The following is a 17,752-nucleotide window of genomic DNA, read 5'->3' on the forward strand; positions in this document are numbered from 1 at the left end:
GCCTGTTAGGAAGAAGCCGAGCCAAGCTGAGGAGATCCAGGGGAGGACCCTTGCTGGAGAGAGCCAGGATGAAGGCTGGTCTCTCGGGAGGGCCTGGTAACTTACTTGGAGGACGCACCTAAACCTAACTAACCTACCACACAGTACTGCCGGGTCAGCTTAAAGGTTCTGGTACTGTGTTGCTGTTCATCTAATACTACATCCTGTGGCAGAGGATTGTACATCTAATATTACATCCTGTGGCAGAGGATCGTACAACCACTTTGTTCTTCCCAAGTCTATGGCAGAGACTTTTTGTCCGTGCGCCATTCCGGCTGCTAGGTCAGTGAGAGAGACCTATCTGGATGGGCAAAGATCTGTAGACTGAAGGTGTGTTTATCTGCAAGATCTTAAATTCCTCAGTGATCTGCAAAAGGTATTTGAACTCTTCTGCAATTCCCTTTCTACCTCTTTACTGCTACTTCCTAAAAAGTTTTGCAAAAAAGCATTGGAAACAGAACAAAGTGACTGGTGCATACATTAGTGGGTGTAAGGCTTAATACAGACTCTAAGTACTGTGTATGGTGGAAATACAGGTAAGGGGGTAACGGCAAAGACCAAAATAAAATCAGCCGCTCCTTCGGGAGTAAGCACTATACGTTGAAACATAGGTCCTACATATTTCAGAATATGGTTCTACATTGCATGGAATATATCTTCAATCTGTTTTACACTACCAAATGAAAAGTGGTCATTTTCTTTAGTTTTGCTGCACTGCTGTTTACTTACTGTAAGGAGTTGTGTCAGTAGGGTCTGGAGGTGTGAAATTTTCTGTGAAGTTCACGTTGCACATGTCTGCGCTGCAGCAACAAAAGCGGTATGTCCCATTCTGTATGAGTGGTGGAGTAGTAGTTACCACACATTCTTCATGGTTACAGTCATGTGGGTCACCTATGTAGGACCAGCAACCTGAAAATATAAAAACCAACACAGTGAGCTCTCAGAGAATGATGTATCTCCAGCCAAGAAAGATAAAAAGAAAAATCATTTCAGCTAATTTTGGGTTGGTATACGTAGTTTACAAACATTACAAATTTAGTATGTTTTCAGGTGCTTACAAGGAAACTGAAGATGTTTTGATTGACTATACCGAAATAAATGCAAAGCAATGAGGTATGTGCAAAATACAGTACAACACCACATTCCAGATTCTTTGGGAAATGCTTCACAAGTACATGCCTGGAAAAAAAAATAGATTACAACTGTAACTTGTTTTTAGTTTCAGAAACTTGAAATCAGCTTTCTAGTTGTAAACATATAATGTTATAGACACTTGAGTTGACAGTTATAACTATGCAGCTGTTCTGTCAAAATAGCCAATTCATCGAGATCTCCAATCACATCAATTCCAGTTACTGTAAACCATCAGTAATTGGAGATTTCGACGAGTTGCTGTCTTGACACCCGGTAACCGTATACACTCCGGTACACGAACGGTTTGCTGTTTTGACAGAACAGCGGGTAAGGAGAAAAAAATTTGTCGCCGCCTCGTAGGCGGCCATTTTGTTGGTTAGTATCGGCCGGACTAACAAGGTCTGGTCATAATATCATGTAGCGGAGTGTATACGATTGCTGGGTGTGGTATCAAAACAGCAATTCATCAAAATCTACAATTACTGATGGTTTACAGTAACCGGAAGTTTAGTGATTGGAGATCTATGTTTCGACGAAACATAGGCACCATAACTGCTTTTGCTTAGTTTCAGAAATTATCTTTCTTGTCTTTTTACAAGGTTAAACACTTCATGTGACCATGCATCTTTTTTCCTGATAGTAGGGGATGGGGTTACAGGACACTGTGAAGACACACAGAGTGCCTGTATTCCATAGTCTGTTCCGCCTGAGGCAAGATGCAGACTATGCTTGAGCAGGGGATGTGTTCAAGAGGCAGGGTGTAATTGGGAAGGGGGTATGTACCAGAGGCAGGCTGTAACTGGTTGGGGGTTGTGGTGACTGAACAAACTGCCTAATACTGGCATGCTGTTTGTCTTTGCAGTGTCCTGTACACCTGAATAGCCAGCCAAAAGATAAAAACCGACAATTCGATATTGCACAGAGCAGCCCTCACTTCCTCTTTGGCAGTCCCCAGCTGGCGCTGTTTGCTCCTTCTTCCTCCATGTGCTAAAGAGGCACCAGTGCACACTTCCTTCCAAGCTGGGCTTTGTGTTTCCATTGACACATACAGCACCAGTAAGCCATTCCCCCACTTCCTCCTCACAGGTGTTTGACTGACAGAAGCAGAAGTCTATGGCTCCCATTACTCTCAGGGGTTGATTTACTAAAGGCAAAAAGACTGTGCACTTTGCAAAGTGTAGTTGCACTCTGCAAGTGCACTTGCTCCAGAGCTTAGCAAATGAGCAGACGCTCTGCTGACATCCATCATCCAATCATGTTCAAGCAAAAATGCAGTTTTTTTTATTTTCCTTGCATGTGATTGGGTACTCTTTAAAAAGTGAAGCCTTACCTCATTTACTAAGCTCTGGAGCAACTGCACTTTGCAAAGTGCACAGTCTATTTGCCTTTAGTAAATCAACCCCTCAGTGTCTCCTGTGAGACCAGGATGTGAGAGGAGCAGTGCTGCTGCCAGTCAGTGCTGGAGCCGTGAGAAGAGTCAGGTAAGTGTTTAGGAGCAAGGTGGGTAGAACAGTTAGTGGGGCGTTTTTTACTTCAATGCAGGGAATGCATTAAGGTAAAAAAACATCTTTACCTCAGAACGACTTGAAAAAAATCACTGTTATGACCATTTTACTAGAGGATGGATGGGGCTAAACAAAGGGGTGGAAACCTTTATTCAAGACTAGTGTTAAAAGGTAAACCATAACATCCATTTACAACAAGGCCAAACCACAGCCAAAACAGACCATGCAACTATAATAGGGCCCAATGCTGCCTGGCTGTGGAAATAAATGTGTACATAATTTATGTGCCAATATTAGATTCCAATAGCAGCAGTTAGTATGATTATAGTATTATAGTGAACCTACACAATCCCTGAAGATGCAAACAATGGGGGGAGATTTACTAAAACAGGTGCAAAATATGGTGCGGCTGTGCATAGTAACCAATTAGCTTGTAGGTTTTATTGACAAAGCCTTATTGAAGGCGGAAGTTAGAAGCTGATTAGGAACTGTACCAGATTCTGTGTGCACCAGTTTGAGCAAACCTCCTCCAACGCAACTGTTTCCAGCTCTGTTTTTCACAATCAGCCTGGCTATACACTGATCGAAATTCAGCCGGCTTAGCAGGGACGAGACAAAGGGGCTTATTTACTAAAGGAAAATCCACTTTGCACTGCAAGTGCACTTGGAAGTACAGTCGCTGTAGATCTGAGGAGGACATGCAAGGAGAATAAAAAACAGCATTTTAGCTTGCACATGATTGGATGATAAAATCAGCAGAGCTTCCCCCATTTTAGATCTACCCTTCAGATTTACAGCGACTGCACTTCCAAGTGCACTTGCAGTGTAAAGTGGATTTGCCTTTCGTAAATAACCCCCTTATTTTGCTTAGTGTGTGGCCATTCACTGCTTGACAGAAGTTGGTCTTTTGATTGACTTCTGTCAAAGGAACAAGCTGGAAAACTTTTCTCGATCAGCAGCTGCAGCCAATGGGCTGCATTAGATGATCTGTGTATTCTGACAGCTGTCATGCTATCAGAATACAATGTCCTTGCGGAGGGAGGGGAGGGGAGGGAAGGGAAGGGATTTTTTTTTCTCTTCAGCCTGTTTGCTTAGGGAAAAAATAAAAAATAACCATCTATGGCCAGCCCAGCATAATGATGTATTAATGAGAGCTTATGCTTGCTGGAAGGATTCTTATTGTAAACATGCTGGAAAATCGCTTTGAAACTAAAAAATGTACCTTTTTCTGTAGAGAAGTTTCACGGCATGCATGCCACAGGCAGATGCTGTACTATCCATTGATCTTGCTTTGACATCTGCTTGTGTGTGGGTGCCCTAACTATTGTTTCGCCATGGAACAAATCTTGATTTAAAACCCCATTCATATGACTACCCCCTTCATCCATCCTCCTCTTAAAATTGATATTTACTCAGATATTGGACTAGATTGTATTACTACATAGATGCTGCTGCCTACACAGAGCTTCACTTCATCTGCCATACTGGCCATGTACAGCACTGGGCAGGTCACAGCATCCAGGTGTGTTTTCAGTCTAATATAACATTCCTGATTAACAAAATAATGACCACAGTTTGAAGTACTAGACTAATTCAGAAAGAAAAAAATAGAGACCTGTAATGGCAAAGAAACGTGTAAAAAGTAATATGTGCTGTGCTGGAACCTTCTATTAATTCTCTGTTCATGTTATATACATTTCCCGCCTTGATTACTGCAACTCTCTCCTTAATGGCCTACCCTTAAAGTGGATGTAAACCCAATGTCATTCTTTCTAAACTACTGCCATAGGGGTTATCTATAAGGATATACATGCCTCCTGCATGTATCTTTACCTGTCAAATGTCTCCCCTCTGTCTGTTATTAGACCCGAAAAACTGCAGATTCTGTGGGTGGGTCTGTTGTCTGGAGCTCGGTGGGTGGAGTTGTGATGTCAGTAGACTCCCCGCCCACCTCTACACTCCCCTTGTCAATATGCATTTTCTCCTTTGTATTTCTAACACTGAACTTCTGCTATGATCTCTAACATCCAGTGAAAAGACAGGAAAGTAACCACATGACTTCAGAATGCCAAATCATGCTGAGGTGTGGAACAGCCAATCCTTGCAGAGCTACTGAAGAAAGGAGTGGGGGAGGGAATTAAAAGATAATGCATGTCTTAGGCTAGTGCACCAGATATGTAAATCACCTGTCACTCACAGCAAGGGGGAGGATTTGACAAAGTTTTTCTCAGTTTGTCAAGATTTCTCTCACTGAACAATAAAAGAGGATTGCTCAGAGCTGGATTAACTCTGTGTGGCAAGACTGGGCTCAAATGATAGGAAATCTTATACTCTACAGTATGATATATAAAAAAAAAAAAAAAAATTTCGGGTTTACATCCACTTTAAGCAGGCTATCCCCTCTTCAGTCTATTATGAATTCTGCTGCTAGACTAATACACCTCACTAACCAATCCATGACTGCTGCTCCTCTCTGCCAATCCCTTCACTGGCTTCCCCTACCTCACCGCTTAAAATTCAAAATGCTAACCATAACCTACAAGGCCATTTACAACATCGCCCCCATCTACATCACCAACCTTATCTGCAGATATCACCCAAATCATCCCCTCCGCTCCTCCCAGGACCTCCTGCTCTCTAGCTCCCTTGTTACCTCCTCCCATACTCGCCTTCAGGACTTCTCCAGAGCCAATCCCATCCTCTGGAATTCCCTGCCCCAGTATGTGCGATCAGCCCCTACCCTGTCCACCTTTAGGAGATCCCTGAAAACTCATTTATTCAGGGAAGCCTATCCCACACCCACCTAACAACTGTCCCCGAGCCACCCCCATCAAATCATTCTCTGCAGCTATTACCTTTTGTACCACCACCCCCTCCCTTTAGAATGTAAGCACTACGAGTAGGGCCCTCCTGTACCTTTTGTATTGAACTGTACTGTAATTGTGTTGTCCCCCCTATACATTGTAAAGCGCTGCGTAAACTGTTGGCGCTATATAAATCGTGAACATAATAATAATTTCTACTAATGGATATCATCAACCATGGTATTTCATGTCATATTGTCATGTTTTGCTGCATACCTTAAAGGGTTTAGTGAACCCATATTTATAAGACTTTGCCAACCCCTCTATTAGAGGCTGGCATAGCACACTATGTATGTGGTTTTAAAAAAATGAGTGTTCTAAATACCGATTCTGAGCTGTGTTAAGGCCGGTCACATGACTGACGTCAGCCAGGGAGATTACGTGGCCACTTGTCTCCTCCGCAAAAGCCCTGTAAAGCGGCCGCGAATCATGTGACCGGCCTGAAGACAGCTCAGAATCGGTATTTAGAACACTTGTTTTTTAAAACCACTTGCATAGTGTGCTATGCCAGCCTCTAATAGAGTGGCTGGCAGTGACAATTTTAAGTTTTTTTTTTTTTTTTTTTTTTTTTTTTAGGAATAGCGGCGGGTGGTGGGGTTCTGAGTCTGACAGACACACAGAGGGAGATGACAGGCATGTATGATGAAGGGACGCAATCAGACCACGGTGGTCAGGGCAGAGCAGCCCTGATTTTCGTGGTCTGTACAGAGAGGGCATACAGGAAATGCCTGGTTCAGGGTTTTTTCTTTACAGTTTAGAGGGGGGCAGATTACACAGCACAAGCACTGTGTAATCTGCTTTAAGGGACCAGGATCTGTATTTTTATTGTACTTAAAGCAGTGGTGCTCAACTTTCTTGATATGGTGCACGTCAAGTGTGGCCCCTGACATCACCAAAGGGTCACATACAATTCAGTGAATATTCATTATCAGTAAGGATGAGGTCCAGTGTGTTCGCACAGCCCACGTGTAGAGCCCGCCAGGAAGTCAGCACAGCGCTAATCACAGACAGTGGGACATTTCCCGATCTCTGCAGCCACGCATTGGGACAATGTCTCAATGCCTGTAAATAGGGCAGCGCGGTGCCGACTTCTTGGCGGGCTCTGTATGTGGGCTGTGTGAACACGTCGGAGTTCATCCCTAATTATCAGTGACAGCAGACACACAAAAGGATATAGTCAAAGACTATGGGCATGATACGAAGATGGTCAGAGACTGTGGACATAATACAGGAGAGGGTCAGAGACTGCACACATGATACAAGAGCTGATCATAGACTGAGGACACAAAAAAAACACATGGTCAGAGACTGCAGACATAATACAAGAGATGGACAAAGACTGCAAAAGTGATAGAGGAGATGGTCAAAGACTGTGGACATGCTGCAGGAGATTGTCAGAGACTGTGACTATGCTATAAGAGTTGCTGGAGACTGGGGACATGCTTCAGGAGACATTCATAGACTGGAAACATATTACATGAGAATGCTAGAAATCACTACTATAACAGAGCAATAGAGAAACACAAATTAGCGTCTGCAGGGGCCCTTGAGGGCCATATTAAAAGGCTGAAAGGTTGAGCACTGGGGACTTAAAGTGTTTGTAAACCTCAGACATGAAATATGATTAAAGCATATCCCTCTATAGTCTGTACTTGTCTCAATTAACAGCTCTAAGTGCCACCTCTGTCTGCTGCTTCAATCCTCTGCTATCAGCATGAATCACTTCTGAGAAGTTTTCCTGAGACCAAGAGAAAAAAGGTGACAGAGGAGGGACCTTCAGCTGATTAACAGCCTCAGCTCTGTTCCTGTGTTCCAATTTTCCTTTCCCTCCAATCAGCTGTCAGAGCGCTCCTCACTGAACTCTGCAGAGTATAACTTCAGCTCTCCGCCCCCTTTTTTCTGACAGCTCAGACAAGCATTAAACCTAGCACACATGACTATTTTTTTTTTATTCAACCGACAGCTCAGGTCGGAGCCACTATATTAACAATGTTAGTACAGCGACCTCCCGTTGTACTATTGTGTTCTGACAGGGGGATGGTCAGAACACTCTGGTCAGTGCTCTCAGCCAATGACTGACAGCGCCAACCGGGAGTCGGTTGTCAGACCTTTTTCTGTCATGAGCCTGCTTCTGTCGGACTGGCTGCCATACACACGGACAAAATGATATTTGGCACGTGTGTTATAGGCTTTAGGTATCTGAACTTTGAACAGATAAAGGGATGAGAAGACTGCAGATAAACAGGTACAACTTATGTAGGAAGAAATGTTTCATCTCTGTGTATCAACTGAGGCCAGTCACATCACTGTGTATATGTAAGGGATTACAATCAATTTAAAGTAATAGCATTGTAACTGATCACAGGTTGTGTTTATCGTGCGATGGCCAGAGCAGGGACAAAGCCTATTTAGTTAGTATTAGCACCTTGGCCAGGACGATAAATATAAAAGCCAAATATGTATCACCCTCATCCTCAGATTGTGGTTGCAAAGGTGCTATTTTAAATTAAACAAAACAGGTATCTAGGAGATTAGCCAATAGTCAGAAGATTGCAGCCAGAGAATGCATACAAGACTCTAGGAGACGGGTGTGAAGCTTAGGAGCAGCAATTATAGGCTCTGTTCACACCTGAGTGTACTGCGATTCTGCCTGCGATTCCAAAATCGTGGGACCCGTTTGTGATGCCATTATTTCTTAATGGCACCCCAAACGCGGTGCAATTTAGCAGTGATTGTCGAGCAACAAAATGCACTAAAAGTGGCAAAAATCACAACGCCATACTCTCCTGGCTCTGTGCCAAGATTTGGTAAATGAGCTTCTTTGGAGCGTTTCTGGAGCAGAGGGAGGCCCACTCAAATGAATAGTGCCGCTCCAAAGACATCCACAAAAAAAACAAAAAAAAGCTAAAAACAAAATATGGGGCAGCAGCTATCGCTGGTCTATGCTTAGGTGTGAATGGAGCCTTAATCCATTCATTCAGGAGGTATAAATATAATGGGCCCCCCTGCAAGATATGTCTGTATTGTAACTGGTTGATATTAGTTTGGAAAGAAAGGCCATAACCACCAGTGACCATATGACTTGTGCACTTCCATTTTTATGCAAAATAATACCAGAGAAAGAAACAGAAACACAATTGATTATAAATCTATATCCAGATGATTTTTTTACTTGCCTTGCTTGACGAGATTGATTTCCCCATCCTTGGTTTTTTCCCATAAGCCAAAGCAGGTGCTTCCCTTGGAACACTCCACGGTGCCATTCTCTGGGGAGATCTGACTTTCACTGACTCCCTGGTCCTGCTGGTTGGGATCTTTGTAGGCGCACAAACGCTCTTCATTCTGAGCAGCTGGAAAAAAAAAGTATGCCAGAAGGAAGATTAATCCGCATGTTCTGTTACCACAACAGCAAATACAAATGACAAAGCTGCTGCAAACACGTTGTCTTTATAATGCCACCACTGGAGGGTAATTCAGGCATCCTCATTTAAAATAAACATACAGTTCAACCACAGTAAACTAAAACAAAAAACACAAACTGTGATAAAAAAAATGTTGCAAGGTACTCCTGTGTGTTTAAAGCTGAACTACAGGCAAACAGCTAAATAGATGTAACACATATATGAAAGCTGTTTTATCTGCCAAATCAGTCGTATTTCTGTTCATCCAGTCCTCATATTTACACAGCTCTGCCACATAGCACATTTTGGTTGGCCATTTGATGTTTTTCTACTGCAGTTAAAGTGATATTAAAGGTTCATTTTATTTTTCTTTTAAATAAGAAACATGTTATACACACCTGCTCTGTGCAGTGGTTTTGCACAGAGCAACCCGGATCCTTTTCTTCCCGGGTCCCTCTTCGGCGCTCCTGGCTCCTCCCCCTTGTCAGCAGTGTTCATTTCATCTACTAAAACATTTTCTTCAACTAAATTAATACTATTTTAGTCAATTAAAATACGACTAAAACTAAAAACAATTGAGATGACTAAAATAGGACTAAAACTAAAATAGCATTTAGTCTAAAGAGTATGACTAAAATTAAATTGAAATTTGACGTCAAAATTAACACTGGTCTGTAGTGCACGTTCAAACCTTAAGACCATAAGGCTACTTTCACACTGGGGCGTTGGGGGTGTCAACGGTAAAGCGCTGCTATTTTTAGCGGAGCTTTACTGTCATTTTTGCGGCACTTTTCGGCTGCTTGCGGGGCGCTTTTAACCCTCGCTAGCGTCCGAAAAAGGGTTAAATGTGCCTGCAGCAGCGCTTTGCCAGCTCTTCAGCGGCGCTGCCCATTGATTTCAATGAGCAGGGGCGCTATAAGAGTGGTGTATACTCCGGTCCTACAGCGTCTCAAAGATGCGGCTTGCAGGACTTTTTTTGGCGTCCTGCCAGCGCACCGCTCCAGTGTGAAAGCATTCAGGCTTTCACACTGGAGTGAGAGGAGAGGCTCTTTACAGGCGCTATGCGGGCGCTGTTTTTAGCGCTATAGCGCCTGTAAAGCGCCTCAGTGTGAAAGCAACCTAAATAATATTTATTCGATTTTTTCACTCCAGCAGTATATAATAAGTTTGGAAATTGTAGAGAAATGCTTAAATAATGCATTACAATTTACTTACACTCATTAGATTTTAGACAACTAAAATTAGTTTTAGTCGACTAAAGTGTACTGGAGATTTAGTCGACTAAATACGACTAAAACTAAAACAATTGCAGATTTGACTAAAATGGGACTAAAACCAAAATGCCATTTTAGTCAAAAGACTAAAACTAAATCAAAATTTGCTGCCAAAATTAAAGGAGTTGTAGAGGCAGAAGGTTTTTTTTATCTTAATGCATTCTATGCATTAGGATAAAAAACCTTCTGTGTGTAGCAGCCCCCCCAGCACCCCCTTAATTACCTACCTGAGCCCCTTCTCTCTCCAGCAATGTCCACGATCCCCTCAGCCATCCAGGACACTCCTCCTGATTGGCTGAGACAGAGCAGCAGCGCCATTGGCTCCCGTGGCTGTCAATCAGTCAGTCAGCCAATCAGGGGAGAGAGGGGACGGGGCCAGGTCAGGGCTCCATGTCTGAATGGATACACGGAGCTCTGACACGGCTTGGGTGCCCCCCATAGAGAGCTGCTGGCTGAGGGGGCACTCAAAGGAGGAAGGGGCAAGGAGCAGCAAAGTGGGACCCGAGAAAAGGAGGATCAGGGCTGCTCTGTGGAAAACCAACTGCACAGAGGAGGCAAGTATAACATGTTTGTTATTTTAAAAAAAAAAGAGTCTTTACAACCACTTTAACACTGCTTGCCCGGCCCTGCTCAATCCTCATTGGCTCACTGGCTGTGATTGACCAGCTGCTGTCTCAGCCAATGAGGAGAGAGACACCTGGGACAGCCGAGGTTCTTGTGCACGTTGCTGGATTGAGAGGGGGCTCAGGTGAGTATTAGGGGGGCTGCAGGGGGAGCAGCACACAGGTTTTTTACCTTCATGTATTCTATCTTTTCCCTGTTCCCAGCCTGTAACTGGACAGTGAAGCACACATAGGAAGGTATTATAATCTTTTTTCTGTACACAATATAGAAAAAAAAAGAATCATTACAAAGTGAATGTGACAGCCATTAGTCACTCATGTGTCATCCCCATCTAATAAGTGAGTAATCCATGCTACGCTCATTAAGCAATATTTAGTTTATGGACAGTGAAGGAAAAGCAGCACAATGATGAGCTCATCTGTCACTCTGATTTTTCCTTCTATCAGCATGCTCCTTAGCACATGAATACTGCAGCATACCTGATTGGCTCTTAGTGTTGCTTTTCTCTTTCCCACTCTGAGTTCTGCTCTGAAGGGCAGGGGGTTGCAAGGCAGCTAATACCAGATATATATATATATATATATATATATATATATATACTAAGTATTATGAATACAGAGCTGCATTCCTTTGTGTTCCTTTTATCTGTCTGACGTTGAACTTTACATTGTAGGTATACATGCATTCCTTTTTGATTTCTGTATGACCACATTTTCTGCTCAGCATGTTATAACTGGGGATTTAAACCAGAGAAAGCCTTACTTATATTAAGGTGAGCGAGGAGTTCTTTATTTTTTGGTGTGTATTTGCAAGAAAATATTTTTGATCAGACACATATAACGGAGTCAAGACAAGCAGACTTTTCATTTGGTCCTTTAAATAAAAGTGAGCAGCAATAAGACACCATGCTGCATGCGTCAAGTCACATGATGACATTTCACTCTCGCTGACAGATGTATAATCCCAGAATACTCAGCTGTTCTTTCTACCCTGACAGACCACTATTGGAGGGCTAAAGCCTATTTAATCTACAGTATCTCACAAAAGTGAGTACACCCCTCACATTTTTGTAAATATTTTATTCTATCTTTTCATGTGACAACACTGAAGAAATGACACTTTGCTACAATGTAAAGTAGTGAGTGTACAGCTTGTATAACAGTGTAAATTTGCTGTCCCCTCAAAATAACTCAACACACAGCCATTAATGTCTAAACCGGTGGCAACAAAAGTGAGTACACCCCTGAAATGTCCAAATTGGGCCCAAAGTGTCAATATTTTGTGTGTCCACCATTAATTTCCAGCACTGCCTTAACCCTCTTGGGCATGGAGTTCACCAGAGCTTCACAGGTTGCCCACTGGAGACCTCTTCCTCTCCTCCATGACAACATCATTAAGCTGGTGGATTTTAGAGACCCTGCGCCCCTCCACCTTCCATTTGAGGATGCCCCACAGATGCTCAATAGGGTTTAGGTCTGGAGACATGCTTGGCCAGTCCATCACCTTTACCCTCAGCTTCTTTAGCAGGGCAGTGGCAATGGCGACCCTAGGGGGGGCCAGAGGGGGCCCTGACCCCCCCAACATTATGCTGGGCCCCACCATGTGCCCCCCCAAAAAAAAAATTTTTTTTTTTTTTTTTTTTTTACAAAAAGGCAATTTCTTTTTGTTTGTATTCATATCGGATGTGCCGCATCTTACTCGGGCCACCGCTGGGGTAACAGTCTCTATTGAGAGGGAGAACGTCCCCAGTCAGCTCCTGCAGGTGATTCCTCCCCCTCCCTCTGCTCGCTGACACTGCATAATGCAAGCGCTCACACAACCATGGCCGCCCGATCTGCTCCTTCCCCTGCATCCTCATTGGCAGGGAGAAGAGCGAGTTGCAGGAAGGACTCCACCAGGACTCTCAGTTACTGAAAAAACAGACTGATTTCTCCTGTCCTTAGGACAGGAGAACGAGCCTGTAAATTCCAAGAAATGCCAGACCAGCGCTGTCAATAGCAGGGGCAGGACAGCAAGAGGAGACTGGGAAACCCCACAGTGACAGAACACCAGGGCCGGGTGGCAAGACAACCTTTGCAACCCTGATAGTTCTCCCACTGCTTTGGACCCTTATATTTTCTTGGTATGCTGGTGACATATATCTCTTGTTCTCTGTCACCCTGGGGGGGCCCCAATACAGTAGGAAGGGAGCTCACTGCAGAACATGTGAAAGGGCCGTTGTGGGATCGTAGTAAAGGGGTAAAGGGCCCCAGGATAGATAAATATATATATATATATATATATATATATATATATATATATATATATTTGCATTTTATATTGCCCCCCTATTTTTGTCCCTGTCCCCCCATGTGCCCCCCCTAAATATGAAAGCTGGAGACGCCACTGGGCAGTGGTTGTCTTGGAGGTGTGTTTGGGGTCGTTATCATGTTGGAATACTGCCCTGTGGCCCAGTTTCCGAAGGAAGGGGATCATGATTGGCTTCAGTATGTCACAGTGCATTTTGGCACTCATGGTTCCCTCAATGAACTGTAGCTCCTCAGTGCCGGCAGCACTCATGTAGTCCCAGACCATAACACTCCCACCACCATGCTTGACTGTAGGCAAGACACACTTGTCTTTGTACTCCTCACCTGGTTGCCGCCACACATGCTTGACCCCATCTAAACCAAAAAGGTTTATCATGGTCTCATCAGACCACGGGACATGATTCCAGTAATCCATGTCCTTAGTCTGCTTGTCTTCAGCAAACTGTTTGCGGGCTTTCTTATGCATAATCTTTAGAAGAGACTTCCTTCTGGGACGACAGCCATGCACACCAATTTGATGCAGTGTGTGGTGTATGGTCTGAGCACTGACAGGCTGACCCACCACCCCTTCAACCTCTGTAGCAATGCTGGCAGCACTCATACGCCTATTTCCCAAGGACAACCTCTGGATGTGACGCTGAACACATGCACTCAACTTCTTTGGTCGACCATGTCAAGGCCTCTTCTGAGTGGAACCTGTCCTGTTAAACCGCTGCATGGTCTTGGCCACCGTTCTGCAGCTCAGTTTCAGGGTCTTGGCAATCTTCTTATAGCCTAGGCTATCTTTATGTAGAGAAACAATTCTTTTTTTTTCAGATCCTCAGAGAGATCTTTGCCATGAGGTGCCATGTTGAACTTCCAGTGACCAGTATGAGAGAGTGAAAGCGATAATGCTAAATTTACCACACCTGCTCCCCATTCACACCTGAGACCTTGTAATGCTAACGAGTCATATGGCACTGGGGAGGGAAAATGGCTAATTGGGCCCAATTTGGACATTTTCACCCCGGGGTGTACTCACTTTTGTTGCCAGCGGTTTAGACATTAATGGCTGTGTGTAGAGTTATTTTGAAGGGACAGCAAATTTACACTGTTATACAAGCTGTACACTCACTACTTTACATTGTAGCAAAGTGTCATTTCTTCAGTGTTGTCACATGAAAAGATATAATAAAATATTTACAAAAATGTGTATCCCTGATTAGCAGGACCCTGGAGGATATGCCTATCTCCCCCATGGATAAGGCCTACATACAGGGCTTGCCCTCCTCACCTCAGGACTTCTCCTCCATGATATCAATGTTTGCCACTATGTTATCCAGGGGTCTCTCACAAACTGCCAACCAAATTACCACTGCCATCCAGGCTGACCTACAGCATTTAAGTGCTAGAATTGAAATGATTGAAAATAAAACAGACCAAATGATAACCAGAGTGAACCAGAACACTGCCCGAATCCAAGAACTGCAGGACCAGCTTGAAACTGCACTTTCCAAAATTGACGATCTCGAAAATCGTTCGAGGAGATAAAATTTCTGCCTTAGTGGTGTACCGGAATCTTTCAAAGACACTGATCACATCGTAAAAACATTTATTAAGGATCTTATCCCCAACATCCCTGATCACCGCCTAGAGATGGACCGCGCTCACAGAGCACTACAACCCCCTCGCCAAGATGGCCTCCCAAGGGACATCATAATCAAGCCGCACTTTTATAAAGTTAAGGAGGAGGTGATGCAGCGGTCCCGCGCAGAAGGGCCACTAATGTTCCAAGGCCATCCCATGCAAGTCTTTGCGGACTTATCCCCCTTTACAATACAAAAAAGGAAAGCTTTGAAACTGCTCCTTCTTGCACTGACCCAGAAATTGATCACCTACAAATGGTCCTTCCCTTTTCGCCTAACCTTTTCTTACAACAATAAACCATACGGTTTCTCATCGCTTTTGGAAGGTGAAAAGCTCCTACTTAAGCTGGGCCTCATCTCCCACGATCCAGAGTCGACGACGTCTGGCAAGGCCCCCAACTCGTCCTCCAAGAGGCCTCCACCCTCTAGCACCATCGCCCCAGCGTGGCAGAAGCGCATGTCCAAAAAATCCAAGGAATCCAGGCCTCCCTAACCAAAACTTCAGACCCGGGTACCCCGTAGACCCACTCTGACCCTTTTCGATCCAGCCGGATCCACTGATGAACACTTTTTCACCTTTACCCAGTGGCTATGCTTGACGTAGCACTCCTTATCCCAACTCAATGGTTGGGAATTGCAGAACGATTTCATTCATGCGTTTGTTTGCTTCTGTCTCTCCTTTCTCCCAAAGTCTTAAGTCCAAGGAACTGTTATTTTTATCCTGGTTCTTATCTCAAAGTTTTCAGTTACTCTGATTTCTGTTATTAAGTTGGCCTACATATAGTCACCTGTTCTGAATAAGACATGCTTAATATTGAGATGCTCCTTAACACGACTGGTCAATCCTAGGGCCAAGGATTATAGCTTACGGGAGTTGTTGCTCCCCCATACACTGTATTATTCTGCTATACTGGGCTTCCCGGGTGTGGGGCGCTTCCCCTCGGCCTCTGAGCCGTTCCAGTCTGGACCCCCATTATGGGGGCCCTGGCCGGCTCGGTGGTCGGGGGGGGACCCCTGGGAACTCTATACATTTTCAAGGGCTCGGCCTCATACACTGTTATGTTATGGTAACTGGTGATGGCCGGAGAGGCTCCTCCTCCTGTCTCTGTCTGGAAAGGGGGGTTGTTTTGCCTCTTTCCGATTAGAGACTGCTGGCTCCTCCGGACCTCGGAGGTGGCTCGTTCAATGTTTTTTTTCGGGGATGGGTTTAATGGTGTGCGGGAATGGGTTCTCACACACCATCGGGGATTGGGAAAATATTTTCCACTTGTTTCTCTTTATTAACATGGTACTTCTCTCATACTTCCTCCTAGAAGGTCCACCCTCGCCCGCTACAGTCTCCACTTCTTCTTCTCTTCTTCTTCGAAGGTCACCTAGACTTCTAAGCCCTTCCGAATCGGCGGTCCACCGTGGCTCCGCACAAGGTAAGTCCCACTCACCTCTGGTAGATACCCCCCTTCTGATCCATGTCTGTAAATAACACGCCACCTCCGCAACTTCACATAGTATCACATAATGTGCAAAGAGTACCAACCCCTAGCAACCAATCAAAATACACCTTACTGTAGTAAGACAAGTACAAGATGAAATCAGTAATCAATGCATTTTTATAGCACTGATCGCTAAATAAATGAAAATGGTCCCAAAATAGTGTCAAAAGTGTCCAATGTGTCCGACATAATGTCGCAGTCACGATAAAAATCGCAGATCGCTGCCATTACTACTTAAAAAAATAAATAATAAAAATGCTATAAATCTATCCCCTATTTTGTAGGTGCTATAACTTTTGCACAAACCAAACAATATACGCTTATTGCTATTTTTTTTTACCAAAAATATGTAGAATACATATCGGCCTAAACTGAGAAAAAAATGTGTTTTTTTATATATTTTTTGGGGATATTTATTATAGCAAAAAGTAAAAAATATTGCTTTTTTCAAAATTGTTGCTCTTTTTTTAATTATAGCGCAGAGGTGATCAAATACCACCAAAAGAAAGCTCTATTTGTGGAAAAAAAAGGAAGTCAATTTTGTTTGGGTGCTACGTCGCACGACCACGCAATTCTCAGTTACAGCGACGCAGTGTTGTATCACAAAAAGTGCTCTGGTCAGGAAGGGGGTAAATTCTTCCGGGGCTGAAGTGGTTAATAACAAACTGTATCCATAAAAACTGCGAAAAATCCACACACAGGGAAGAGAGAGAGCGCGAGATGGTTAACACGTTTCACTCTTAGTTCAGTGCTTCCTCGTAACCTCATGGTTGGCTATGAGAAAGCACTGAACTAAGTGTGAAATGGGTTATCCATCTCTCTTTCCTGCCCAGTGTGTGGATTTGTCTCTATTTTTATGGACACAGTTTGTTATTAATAAAGAATCGTTCCCAGTTGTGCAGACGCCCAAATTTCTTCATTGTTTGAGACATATTGGGTTGTTTTTCTTTTTTGTTTCATTCATGAAGCCTGTGTTTTCAATGTTAAGTAAAGGAAATTTGAATGAAAATATTGACTTTTATCCATAGATAATTTATGAAATATTTATTACCTTCACACTGCAGACGGATACGGCTGACAGCAGGGGTCCGATGCGTCCCTGTTCTCCGGTTTAGGGACGAATCCGGCCCAAATTTTTGGCTGAATTCAGACCTGAAACTGAGCCAAAGACGCACAGGACCCCTGTGCAATTTGCTTCGCAGCCACCCCGGAGATGTGTGAGCCGGCTTCATAGAGAGCCAGTCACAGTCTCCTTTCATGTGAATAGGATCCGGGGAAACTCACATTCAATTCACACTAGTGTGAACCCAGCCTAAGTTATCTTCCTGCTCAGTCCTCTTCAATCAATGTCTGAACTTCCACTGGAAAAGACCCTTTAACTACCCTTAAAGCGGAGTTCCACACAAAAATGGAACTTCCGCTTTTCGGAACCCTCCCCCCCTCCGGTGTCACATTTGGCACCTTTCAGGGGGGAGGGGGGTGCAGAT

At 43.9% G+C, this 17,752-nt stretch overlaps 1 protein-coding gene across 2 annotated transcripts in view; it reads right to left on the reverse strand.

Moving 5' to 3' along the window:
* The window catches only part of BMPR2 (bone morphogenetic protein receptor type 2), a 304,173-nt gene that overhangs the window by 176,522 nt on the left and 109,899 nt on the right, over nt 1-17,752 (reverse strand). For both annotated transcript variants that reach the window (XR_012244982.1, XM_073633288.1), the window contains exons 2-3: nt 8,719-8,892; nt 769-948 (exon numbers count right to left, since the gene is read on the reverse strand). Coding sequence is in view for 1 of the 2 variants with exons in the window: in XM_073633288.1 (XP_073489389.1) it covers nt 769-948; nt 8,719-8,892 (354 nt within the window). In the remaining variant the exon portion in view is untranslated. The remainder of the gene's footprint in view (nt 1-768; nt 949-8,718; nt 8,893-17,752) is intronic.

This window comes from Aquarana catesbeiana, linkage group LG06 (genome assembly GCF_042186555.1).
Source record: "Aquarana catesbeiana isolate 2022-GZ linkage group LG06, ASM4218655v1, whole genome shotgun sequence".
In the NCBI taxonomy this organism is placed as follows: Eukaryota; Metazoa; Chordata; class Amphibia; order Anura; family Ranidae; genus Aquarana; species Aquarana catesbeiana.